Genomic DNA, 13,040 nt, shown 5'->3' on the forward strand with positions numbered 1-13,040 from the left:
TAAGCACTTGACTGCTAACCAGAAGGCTGGCGGTTCAAACCCACCAGCCACTCCTTGGAAGGAAGGTTGGGCAATCTACTTCCGTAGTGATACTGCTGCAGAAACCCAAGGAGGGGTCACTATGAGTCGGGTCCGAGTCCACTGCACATAACAACAACAACAACAACATTACCTTAAAAAGTGGTACATAGACGACACTTATCAAATATGGGCCTTTAAAACCAAAAAAAAAAAAAAAAAAAAAAACAAACCATAGTTCCAATAACCCCAAGGTAAACTATGGCTAAGCAAAGGTAAAGCATAATGAAAAATTTAAACGGAATCTAAATCAATCAATGGACTATCATGCCTCTTGATTTACCAGTTTTCTTAACTGACTGGAACTGCTGGTGTCTTAAGAGATGAGGCCCCAAGCTGCTCTACTTCCCCTCATTGTCTTACCTCCCCTCTTGAAGTTCTCTTTGGTGCCTTTCCAAGAGCTCTTTTTGCAACTCCTCTTTTTCAAGAGTATGCTTCTCCACCAGACTTTTCAACTGCTCCTGGTGAAACTGTTCTAGTTCCTGAGTTAAGTCTCTCACCTTCTCTTCTGCCCAGGTGCCATTATGAATGAGTCCTTCCCTCTCTCGGTTAAAGCTTTCCTCTATCTGTGACAGTCTAGCTTTGAGCTCTATTTCATGTTCCAGCCTTAGCTTTTCCTGCAGATGAGTCTGTTCTTCAACAAACTTCATTTGTAGTTGTTGTTTTTCCTCCTGGTGTCTGCAGTTAGTCTTTTGTTGTGTCTCCTTTAGCACTACTGCCTGCTCCTGAAGTTCTGCAATTTCATTTTTCAGGCCACTGATTTGCTTTTTCAAGGTGTGTATTTCATCCTCATACTTTTGCTTCAAGTTCTCTTGCTCCTTTTCACAGGTGGCCTTAGTATCATCTAGCTGTTTTTCATAATGGCGCACCTAAAATCAAAAAGTGCAATCATGATAAGATTATTTAACCCAAGGTTGTGGAAAGGAAGGTGATGGGGCAGCAAGTATTTTTTCCTATAAGACAGTCCTGAGTTTTCCCATTTTGTTTTATAAATTAACTTAATTCAAAAAACAATTTAAGTAATATGTAATTAAGTCAGGCATGGCTTGCTTTTCTTTTTAAGTGGGCTGAATTTCATTAGTTTCTGAACAATTCATTAAGAACTAAGCAGACTTTCAAAGATATCTATCATTTGTCTTCCAATGCATCCTTTTAAACAGCAAATTTAGGAAATAATTAAATTCAAATATTTACTGAACACCTATCAGGACTCTGTAGGCCTCATGGGAACACGAGGTTGGTTATGACATAGTCCCTGCCATGAAGAAGAAACCAGTACAGACATGGTTATGGCCAAGTACAAATAAGTACACTACAAAGTAGAACATAAAAGGTATGGAAAAAAACAGCTACCATGTAAAATGAGGGAAAAATTACATTTTGTTGAGGAAATTCAGGATGTTTCATGAAAGCAGTAGTATTTGATACAAACTCTGAGGGATGAGCAGATTTTCAAGCAGAGGAGTAATAGTGTGAGCAAAGATATGGTGGCAAAAGAGGACAGAGTTCTATGGACAACAGTAAACTACTCTCTTTGGCTGGAGGCTAGGTTAACTCAAAGGATAGTGAAAGAGAAGACTAGAAATGTGAGCTGAGATACATGGTAAAAGATTTTGGACTTTAAGGTTCAAAACTTGTACTAATTTAGCATTTAGCTATAGCAAAGAAGTTTTTTGGTATGAATCTAAAACATCTGCTTAGATGCAGGTTTGAGCATTAGGTTTTTTGGTTTTTTTTTTAAACAGGTTGGAAATAATATTATAGTCTCTAAGCTTTTAATTTTATGTTGGCCAGAGTTGAAGATATTACACGTTCTGGGAGAAGTTCTCTCCCAGGGAGACAAGGCCTCTCTTGCAGCCTATGAGACCAGCCTGAGGACGTGGTTCCTGGTGGTCACTAGACACAAGAGGAAATGCACGAAGTAATGTACTGTGAGAAATAAAGAACTGGGAATGCTCTACAGGCAAAAGCCTGTTCAAGCTCAAAGAAATTAGAGAACTGGATTGGCAAGAAGGACTTACTTTATCTTCAAGTTCCAGTCTTAGGCAACACAAGTCCCTGTGATGTTGTTCTTTCATCTGTTCGATGACCAGTTCTGCCTCAATGCTCATATTCAATGGATTGCACTCTTCAGAACCAAGCCCTGTAAATACATGGGACCCATTGACCTGGTGGCAGGCTCTTCAAATAACACAATCTGGCATCCGGGGGGGGGGGGTAAAAATCCAGTTAAACTGGAAGAATTTTCAGCCTAAATTGCCCAGATGTGATCTATTAGGAAACAAGAGAAGTGCCTTCTTTCTCATGCATCAAGAAAAAAACCTGTTGCTGATGAGTTGCTTCTGACTCATGGTGACCCCACGTCACAGAATGGAAATGCTTCCAAGTTTTTTTCCCCCGACTCTAATTTTACAGAAGAGCACCAGGCCTTTCTTCTGCAGTGCCACTGGGTGGGTTCAAACCATTGTCAACAAAAAGAAATGAAGATGAACAAATCCTTCCATGTACAGGAAGTTCATCAAACCTTAACAGAATCCTTCTTTCTGAACAGTAGGTGGGCAGCTGTGGAAATTGCTGCTTGAAGGTAACCTCCTCCAAACGAAAATGCCAGAGGGTGAGGTAATTTGGTCAAACCAACCAGCCACTTACCTAGCCAACAAATACTAAGTGAAAAGTTAGCAGAGGGGCAATGGACCAGAGGAATGAATGGCCAGCAGCACACTTACTGCTATACCTTGAAGAGTTAATTTCATGGGTCAAGGTATCCAGTGCTTCATTCAACATTACTTAACTGGGTATTGTATTATGAATTTCTTGGGATGTGGGTGGAACTACATCTTAAATTATCAGCTAACATGAAAAATAGGGCATACGATAGAGACCTGAATATAGGCAGTCTGGGGAAAAATTCTCTGTCCATCCATATGAGATTACCTCTGTTAACTACCTGTGACGATTACTGAGAAGGACACTGGTTGAAATGCGAAGCATAAGCTGGGGGCTGACCCAGTTATAGACAAAATGATTGTGTGTACTACTATGTAGAAACTGTTGAGGTGCGGGGACCACCTGAGTCTTTGATGTTAGGGGACACTTTCAGATGGAAGAAAGGGAGTCCTCTTGGGCTGGGTCCCATTGCTCTGAGTGGCAGTCTTATTCTGCCTCTCTCTGCACTGATCATGGCATATACCCAACAGAGAAGTGATCCTTGGGCTGTGAGACACCCCAAGATGGTACAGTTTCATGGATCCATGCAAAGCACCCCAATGCTCGGTCATTTATGGAAAAGCCCAGAAAAAGCTGCTGAGATATATCATCAGTTGGGCTCCATCCTTAGACTACAATAAGTGAGTCAAGAGTCAGAGAAAAGATCTTAAGGCTTCTTTCTCTCCCTTCCCCAATCCCTTATTTATTTCAGAGGAAAAGAGATGAGGAGGTGAATAAACAACTCTTGCAAAAACTTGTACTCCTGCTCTAAGTAGCAGTGAGGAAAATGATTTGTAACAGAAAAATTGGTTAGGAACCTTACTTAGGGTTTCTGAAATTGAAACTCAACACACCCAAGGAAAGAGGCAGGCTTTCAGGAGGGAAGAAAAGGGCTCCTGGTGACTGTATGAGGGGTCCCAAACAACTCTGCCTTCTGACCTCACCATCGAAGTCTTCCTCAAAGGCACAGGCAAGCAGCCCTTACTTATTTAATTTGTTGTTTTGTAGAAGCAACAGAGACACTCAGCACAACCAGGATAAGAAAACCGGTTATGGATTCTGTGGTTCCTGGCTGGTTCACTCTCAAAAACCACCTTCATACCAGTTAGACACTCTCTTATAAAGGAAGATTCAGTCACAGCTTGTGTCTGAATGCCAACACTTCAAAGGCCTGCGTTCTCAGATTTGTGGCCAGTTTTTTTTTTTTTTTTTTAAAGAGCAAACAGCCTTGCGGTTTGATTTTTCCATTCCTTTAGTGATATATATCAAAATCAGATGGAAATATTCTCATAAAGACTTCAAGGACAAACTAAAAACCAGACCACAAGTGAAAGCTCAAGAAAATACTATTGCCAAAATCCTTTTTTTTTTTTAACTTGCCAAAATTTTGCAGCCTTACATTCAACTATGATTCTAAAAACAAGGGTCAAAGGCAGAGGCTCCAGAAGGTGGTGTCTCAGTGTGTTTACCCTGGTCAGGCTCAATGCCACCGCTGTTACCATCAAGCTCTTCTGAAAGGGAGTTCTTGAGGGGAAGTCTGAGCACTTTGCCTTGTGCACGATACTCTTCCAGTTCAGACTGCAGTTCATCCACTTGGTCTTGTAACACCTGGGATTGAAAAACCAACACAGGTCTTAGGTATGACATCAGAAGCACAAGCAACAAAAGAAAAAATATTGGACATATTCAAAATTGAAAAATTTTGTGCTGTGAAGGACACTATCCATTTATATGAAATGTCCAGAATAGGGAAACCTATAGAGACAGAAGTATACTAGCAGTTTCCTAGCACTGGGGACATGGGGAAGATCACAGCTATGGCACAGGGGGTGCCTTCTGGGTCATGAAAATGTTCTGAAATTGATTGTGGTGAAGGGTGCATAACTGGAATGTACTATATGAGACTGAATGGTACACTTTAAATGGCTGAATTGTACGGTATGCAAAGCTGTGGGGAAAAAAGAGAAGCAGACAGATTTGGGGTACTCTTCTTAGGTAGAGCCAACAGATTTTGCTGAAAAATTCATTAAATTAAAAGACCTTTGGAGAAAACACTTTTTCTCTCTGATAGAGCCAAAATTTAATTATAAAAGCAGCAGAAATGTTTAATTTATTTTCTCAAAACGTGTGCATATATTTGCTGAAAAAGCAGGTTATGAGCAACCACTTGAAAGGTGATTGTTTTCCTTGTTTGCACAATTACAGTTTTCATCTAAAGCAGTAAGAATTCAGTTTATACTTACTTGTTAAAATAAACAAGTGTTTGTGGTTTCAGAACAAAAAAATTTCCAAATGCCTAAAAATTTAGGGGAATTATTTTGAAAATTAAAGATACTTATTAATTATAAGGATGTTTTTGTCCCTCCTGGTAGGCATTGGGACCCATTCACCATCTGAAATCTTGATGGAGGATTTCATTTGCATTTTGTGAAAAGTAAGAAATGGATTTGGAGAAGGGGGGAGCATTCAACACAGGATAAAGGCTAATTTTGGAATAAGCCCATCACCAGGACCACAAATTCTTCCACTTGAAATAAAGCCACATTTCCCTCTAAGCACTGGCAATTTCTGACCTAGATAAAGCAGACTTAAGGACATGATTCCTCAGTAGTTCAGGATATTGGATAATGACGTTAATAGCTCATCTGTATAACTGCTCACTATATCCTTAGCACTGCTGTAAGCACTATATCCATATACACTCAATGACTCTTCCCAACAACGCTTTTCAGTGGGTACTCTTATGTTTGCCATTTTATCAATGAGGAACAGAAGCACACACAGATTAAGTGACATGTATAAGGTCACACAGCTAAACGATGGCAACAGGATTTGAACCTAGGCATTAATCCATTTATCGAGTTCTCTTTAGCCACTTACTCTGCACTGCTGTTCATAGTCATTCTTCATCTGTGCCAGCCTCTCTTCTTGCAGAAAGAATTCAGCACTGCTGGGATCGAGGTCACCAAACTAGAAAAAGAAAGAGCTGTTATTTCTCCCGAATGTCCTTCCGTGACCTGTAACATGCCAAAGGCTCCAGTTTCTGATATTCACTTTGTCTCATGAGTATGAAAGGAATGTGACACTTTGGCAGAAACACCACCAAACGGAGAACACACTTGAGTGACATGCTCAACTAAGGCAAGGATCAGAGGCTGGCACTTTTCAGTGCTATAACCTCATAAGCTACCTACTAAATTACATCCCAGCAGAAATTACAGCTTCCTTTAGCCATTTAACAAATTCCTTACTGGAAATTTCCATGGTACTCTTTTGAGTACCCTACACTTTGGACTGCACACCAGGAAATCAGATTTAAACAGATTTACCTTTTCTGCTAACACATTCTCCAAATTTCGCTGTAGTTTATTTGTCAGATTCTCGTACTCTGCCAATTTCTCTGCATTTTCCAAAAGCTCACTTTCGAGACGACTGTTTTCCTGAAGAAATTTGGGGAAATTAAATGTGACACAGATTAAAAAATAAGCAAACGGTTGTACCATTTTATATTAAGCATAAATCAGTCTCCATATTGTGAAAATGTGCCTATCTTGAAGAGTTCCAGTGGTTTAGGAAACAAATATAAAATTTGACATCTATTTTTAACCTAAAAACCTGACTCTCTCTTTTTTTTTTTTTTGATCCTGTTAAATTGTGCTGCTATACACTATATGTCATGTATTGAATCGTGTCCCCCCCAAAACATGTGCCAACTAGGCTGGGCCATGATTCTCAGTGGTTGGCAGTTATGCAGTGATGGAACCATCCCCCATGATGTGATGGTAGGGGATCAGAGTGGGGCACAACATCCTCACTCAGGTCACAGACCTGATCCAATGTAGGGAGTTTTTCTGGAGTGTAGCTTGCATACCCTTTTATAAAAGACAAAAGGCAAGACAAGTAAGCAGAGAGAGGGACTGACTACCACAAAGAAAGAAGAGCTGGGAGCATAGTGCATCCTTTGGACCCAGGGTCCTTGTGCTGGGAACCTACTTGACCCAGGGGAAGACTGATGTCAAGAGACAATCCTCCCTGAAGATTGTTCTCCAGGGAACTCCAGGCCCACAGACATTGAAAGGAGACAAAGACTTTGCTCCTAAACTGCAAGCCAACAGAAAGAAAAGGCCTTCCCCTAGAGCCAGTGTCCTGCATCAGACTTCCAGCCTCCTAAACCGTGAGAAAATAAACTTCTGTTTGTTAATACCCACCTGTGGTATTTCTGTGATAGCAGCACCACGTAGCTAACACACTATAGTAACCACTAGCAGCTACATGGACCTATTGAACATTTGAAATGTATTTAGGACAAATTGAGATGTGCTGTAAATATAAAATACATGGTAGATTTTGAAGAGTCAGTACAAACAATGTAAAGTATCTCAATAATTTCTGTATACAATATTGATTACATATCAAAGCAATAATATTTGAGATAGTAGATTAAAGGTTTGAAATTAATTTCCCCATTTCTTTTTACCTATTTAATGTGAATATTCACAAACCTGAGATTATATATGTGGCTTACATTATGTTTCTATGGAATAGCACCTTGGTAAAACACTTAAGGACGTGAAGAACGTTGTTAATGTATTGTCAAAGACAACTTTGCAAAATACATTGTTCAGCTGGCAGCAAAAGAGAACTCAGAAAACTATAAAAAGTAGAATAACTCTAAAGTTAATTTTCATTTAATGATATTACAGTTTGGTTTATATTTAATTTACAAATTTATTTTAGTTTTAAATATATAACTGTAAAAGTTACACTATAAGTTGTTCATAATTTATATTTGCTTCAGTTATATAATAACATATCTATTGCAAGTCCATAAAAGTTGTTTGTTTTTTCATTTAGAAGGGTCTGTAAATATAGTACTTTTTAGTATGACTTCTACCCACATTTGTTAAAAAGATAAGTAAGTAAAACCATACCGACATACCACTGCTTTGACATATTTTCTACTCCAATGTTAAAGGCTGACTGGAAGAACATTATTTTCAAAGTGAATTATGCCAAAAGAATATAAAGCCAGTATATTTTAATGTATTCTAATTCACACCCTCACACAGCAATATGGAGTGAAAAAGAATGTACTTGAAACATTGAAAAAAAAAAAACTCTGTCTTCTCCCCAAATGCCAATTCGACAACTTTAATCATGTAAAGTATACCTAAATTTAGATGTTGAAACAAGAAGGAACAATCTCTGTGTGGTAGAAACTGTGCTGATACTCTGGGAACTGACACATCAAGTATTGTTACTGACTGCAGGGAACACACATGGAGACAGATATGGATACAACACAACAGCAAACACACTATTAACTTGGTCTACTGTGGAATTGACTGCTGATGGGAAGAAGTGCATTGGGATGGAGGTACATGGAGCCAGGAGTTGCTGGCAGGTCTGAGATTAGAAAGGAATGATGATGTTTTTACAACCATAATTATATTTGATTTTTAGTAAGGCAACTCTGGTAGCCCTCTGTTATTGTTAGTTAGCGATGAGTTGTTTCTAACTTATGGTGACCCCATGTGTGTAGAGTGGACTGTCTGCAGGGTCTTCAAGGCTGTGGGTTTTGGAAGCAGATCATCAGGCCTGTCTTCCACAGTATCTTTGGGTGGACTTGAATCGCCAACCTTTCAGCTGATAGTTGAGTGCTTAAACCTGGGATCTCTGGTAGCCAGAGTAGGACAGATGTAGGAAAGGACTGGTCAGGATGCACATCAGTCAGCTGAGAAATTATGATCATTTCTGAACCTATTCCAGAGACTATGGAAATGGAGAAGAAGGGGATAAAGGTGAGAGGCATCTCTGAGCATCATAAGACTTAAAGACTGATTAGCAATGAGGAGTGAGGATGATAGCACATGGTGATAAGGTAGGTTAGGGAGAAAAGTCAGGAGAGGAAAAAGTCAGTTTGCAGTTAGGGAGAAGTAATGCCCCCCCCCCCAAACGTGTGGAGTTTCAGGAACCTTTCATGATAGCAACAAGAGTGAACATATCATATGTATGTATTGCTTTCCAGACCCTGTATATATATATATCATCTCATTTAATCCCACATCAACCCTATGGGGTAATCATTATTATGGTGTCCATTCTGTACATTAGCAAACTGGTTTGGGTAACTTGCCCAAAGTTTTATAGTAAGGGTGATGCTTAGATTTGAAAAAGGCACTCTGACTCCAGAGCCTCCATTCTTAATCTCTAGACTGTACTGTACCATATTACCCGACACAGAAAGACCTCTCCTTCTACTGAGGCAGCAGGAAAGGAGGGGACGATGTATCAAGGAAAAGGCTCATTTGGAGGCAGAGAGAAGCAAAGCTGATAGTTTCCCTGTGGCTGGAGGTGAGGCCAACTGATGAGAATAGGGAACAAAGAAGGCGGATCAGCAGTTGTGGGGGATGGTGAATGTAATCAACCAAACAGCCCTGAGGCCCCAGTACAACTTCAGAAGTAAGAACAAGGTGCTCAAATCGATGCTGTTAGCAAACTAGAAGCCTGGATACCCCTAAAATCCAGAGCCCAGCAGGTACCTTGTCTGGGTCATGGCTCAGGTGGGCAAACTTAAGGGAATCCTTGGACTGAGCCTGTGTACACCTTCCTTCTTGCATAGCCTTGGTTTTCCACCTGGTAACAACACAGGGACACAGACTACAGAACTAATAGGACTATTACCTTTAAAGAGAGGGTGAGGCGGTCCCGGATGTAGTTTTCTTCTGTTTTTGCCTTTTCAATTTCTTGTTCAAGTTCCAAACGCTGCTTGCCCACCTGTTGCAGAATCTGCTCTCTCTCCTTTCGAAGTTCATTTTTTAAGGCTGCTATGCGCTCCTTGTACTCTTCATCCAGTTTCCTGTGGGAGGAAAGGAGGATTGACAAACTGTCATCAGCACCCTCAGAGGTCTATGTAGGGCGGCACCAAAAATGGAAATAGAGAGCTGGGAAGAATCTTGAGAAATTATTGAGTGTGTCCTGCTTTTCTTTAGGCTTGACCACAGCTAAAACACCACAATCAAGTATAGCTAACCAGTTAGGCAGGCAGAGCCCCCTTTGCTCTGTTTTAGCACTGCAGCTGCAGACACACTGCCCCGGCCCAGGCTGTGAGAAAGGAAGACCCTCGCCCTACCAGTGAGAAAGGAAGACCCTCACCCTACCAGTCGCACCTGAGGTTGTACTCATTCCGTCGCTCTATGGCTGCGTGGTGATCATCCACCTCTGAGGCCATTAGAGACTTGAGCTTCTCAGCCTTGTCCAGATCTGACCGTAGCTTCTCTTTTTCTCTGACCACCTGATCAACTCGCTCCCTAGAATCAGAAACAAACTCAGTTAAAGGAACACTCTTTCTAAGCAACAGGTAGATCCAAAAAAGCTCTCATCTGACTTGCTTCAATACAAAACCAAAACCAAAATCCTCCCAAAACAAAACAAAAAAGGCATTCCACAGTTCCTTTTAAAAAACCAATATGCAAATCGAAGCACTATGTAATTTTCCTACAGTTTAAGGAAGATTTATGCAGGAGTTAAATGATAGAAAATGAGTCATATTTGCATAAAAGATGGAAGAATGTTTGTCGCAGCATCGGACTGAACTGTTGGCCAAGCAGGAAAGGGAATGGGGCAGGCGAACCTTCTGCTCAACTCACAGCAAATGCCGGATCTCAGCCTTAAAGCTGGCCAGAGCCGCCTGGTGAATGCCATTCTTGGTGACCAAAAGTTCATTTTCAAAAGCCAGTGTCAATTCCGTCAAGTTGACATTTCCATCAAGGCTGAAATCCAAGGCCTAGAAATCAGAACCAGCCATAAGTTCAAGACAATCACAAATTCCATCCTCTGAAAGCAGAAAACGTGAAAGATACACAAACTCAGATAACTGAATTTATGGTCTGGAAGTTAGATGACTGTATTTCTTTAGTGACTGCTTAGAACAGTTTTCATTTAGAATATAATTAAGTTCTCCCTAAGGAAACCATAACATGCTTATTTGTAGGTTTGTTAAAAATATAATCTGGCACTATAAATAAACATAATGGTACAATTCTAATCTTCACCAACTAGAGATCAAACCAGAGCCTTTCTCTTGTCAATAATTTGGGTTAAATAACATGAAGAACAGTTTGCAACAGACTCCTGGCTGAAGGAGTAAGAAAAGTTGTCTCTTATCTCTGAAGATCTTGTGAAGATCTGAAATCATTAAGGAGAAATCAAATCAAATCAGAGTTTCAAAGGAGGAAGAGTTTTACAGCTTTTCCCTGATTTGTCATTATGCTCCCATTTTAGATACCACACCTTCAGGATTTCCTGGCTGTTTTCAATGCCCTCTTCCTGCCAGGTGTCAAGGATTCTCTCCACAGATGCATAGCCCATCCCATCATCCAGGCAGGAAAAGACTCGAAAGCCAATGGTGCCAGTCATCGTTGACAGGGCTGTAGTACGTCGTCCACTGTCATCAAAAGACTGGATGAAGAAAGAGACTTGAGCAAAGTCAGCTTGACCCAAGGCACTTCAACAAGATGTTGTTCAAGTCTGGAATGGGTCAGTCCCAACCACACTGGCAGAAGGCAGGTTTCTCTAATACACACTGCTAGAAAAAAGAGTCATGCAACCCCTTTGATCTTTCCCAAATGAGCCAAGACTACAAAGCTTATCAAAAACAATTGGTCTGGTAGAAAGTTCTCTGACATAGATGACATGTGTCTCTGCTTAACACCAGGCTTCTTCTGACCCACAGCTGACACTGAGAGGCATAATTAGTGGCTTTCCCACTCTGCAATTTATGGTCATTTCTCAGACCCAACTTTTCCTTCTCAAAGGTTTAGCATTTTTTCCCCTTCTTCTTTTTCTCTTCTCTTTTTCAGTATTTTTCTTTGAATAACAGATTCATTGAATATTATTCAAATAGGTTCTAACTTCCACCCACAAAGAAACCACTTCTTATTATTTCTTACCTGCATGGAGAGGTGCCTTTTCAATTGTCTGTATGGAGTAGATCCTGATGGAGTAAGGGATTTTCCATTTTTGAACAAGCCATAGAAAAAACGCTCTACACTCATTGTACCATCAGGATCAAGATTATGGAAGACATCCTCAAGCATCTAGAAAAGGGTAACCACATATCTTAAACACTTCACTCAATATAACCCAACCCCTTAAGTGTACATCTGGTCAATAGGAACCAGCACCACTGCTGATACTAGGATTGTAGGGGGAAAAAAAAAAAATTAGGTCCCTTCACTGTCATTTCATTGATTTCACTAACTAGTAATGATGTGCCCTTCTCACACAAACTAAATTAAAGTCAGTTTTCAATATCTTCACAATCTCATGCAATTTAGTAATGAACTGTTTTCTCTTTCACTCACACTCCTAGGACAGGCAATTATTTAATACTGCTACACATTATTCTTACAAATTAAAAGATTACTTTAAAGATATAGAGATACAGCTTCTCACTGTTATTAAGAATAGAAATGAGTTGGACATACATGAATCCTTTTTATTGTGGTGCCTCTAAATGATATTTTGCTTATACTGAATTTTTGAAATTGATGTCAGCTATCAGAATTTGACCTCAGACAGACTGCAAAGATCTAGGAGTTTGGATCTGACACTCATGACTTGGGGTTTAGAACCTTACTTGGAACAACACTGCATGCATATCAGGACTATTGCTAGCATTCCTAACATCTCATAATTGTTGATTTTATTCTTTATGTAAGTGCTTCAGGCATTTCTCTTGAAAGCTTTTTTCCAATTTACATCCAATAGAAAACATCTGCCTCTTTTCTTGCTTTTATACCACTTCCTCTGGAAAGGGCATTGGGATACCCTGAGGCAAGAAAACCATTTTCAAGGGTGAAAATCTTTGAAAAAAGCAGAAGTTCCAAACAGAATCTTATGATCAAACCACAGGAATAATATTTTAAATAAGATTCTGAGATTCCAAAATCCCTTAGTTTCTTTGTCTTGTTCTGTAAACTAAAAGAATAGGAGGATTGCAGGTATTTTGTATCACTGGTGTCTGTGCAAGATTAGCCTCAGCTGTATCTATCCTTGGTCTAGTGTATACTCCTGTTCACTGACCCCCATCTGATCCTCTCAGGTGTTTATGTGTTAATCTGTAGCTTGGTGTTTGGTGTTCATGGTAACACGGTATTGTGGATACAATGGTTGGTATTAGCATCTGTCGTCTATCTCTTATGCACACAATTCAGCGTCCACCCATTTCCTAATGTTATCTTGGTGGTCACAGT

General features: G+C 40.0%; 1 protein-coding gene across 1 annotated transcript in view; it reads right to left on the minus strand.

The window, feature by feature from the left end:
• Positions 1-13,040, minus strand: part of NIN (ninein) — a 117,424-nt gene that overhangs the window by 45,175 nt on the left and 59,209 nt on the right. Inside the window, exons 7-16 of the mRNA XM_007943693.2 lie at positions 11,736-11,882; positions 11,077-11,244; positions 10,434-10,570; positions 9,954-10,094; positions 9,469-9,643; positions 6,114-6,224; positions 5,665-5,754; positions 4,254-4,392; positions 2,100-2,221; positions 442-947 (exon numbers count right to left, since the gene is read on the minus strand). Coding sequence (XP_007941884.1) covers positions 442-947; positions 2,100-2,221; positions 4,254-4,392; positions 5,665-5,754; positions 6,114-6,224; positions 9,469-9,643; positions 9,954-10,094; positions 10,434-10,570; positions 11,077-11,244; positions 11,736-11,882 — 1,736 coding nt within the window. The remainder of the gene's footprint in view (positions 1-441; positions 948-2,099; positions 2,222-4,253; positions 4,393-5,664; positions 5,755-6,113; positions 6,225-9,468; positions 9,644-9,953; positions 10,095-10,433; positions 10,571-11,076; positions 11,245-11,735; positions 11,883-13,040) is intronic.

The sequence above is a fragment of the Orycteropus afer genome, unplaced genomic scaffold, assembly GCF_000298275.1.
Source record: "Orycteropus afer afer isolate SDZICR_OR568_19922 unplaced genomic scaffold, OryAfe1.0 scaffold00111, whole genome shotgun sequence".
Classification (NCBI taxonomy): domain Eukaryota; kingdom Metazoa; phylum Chordata; class Mammalia; order Tubulidentata; family Orycteropodidae; genus Orycteropus; species Orycteropus afer.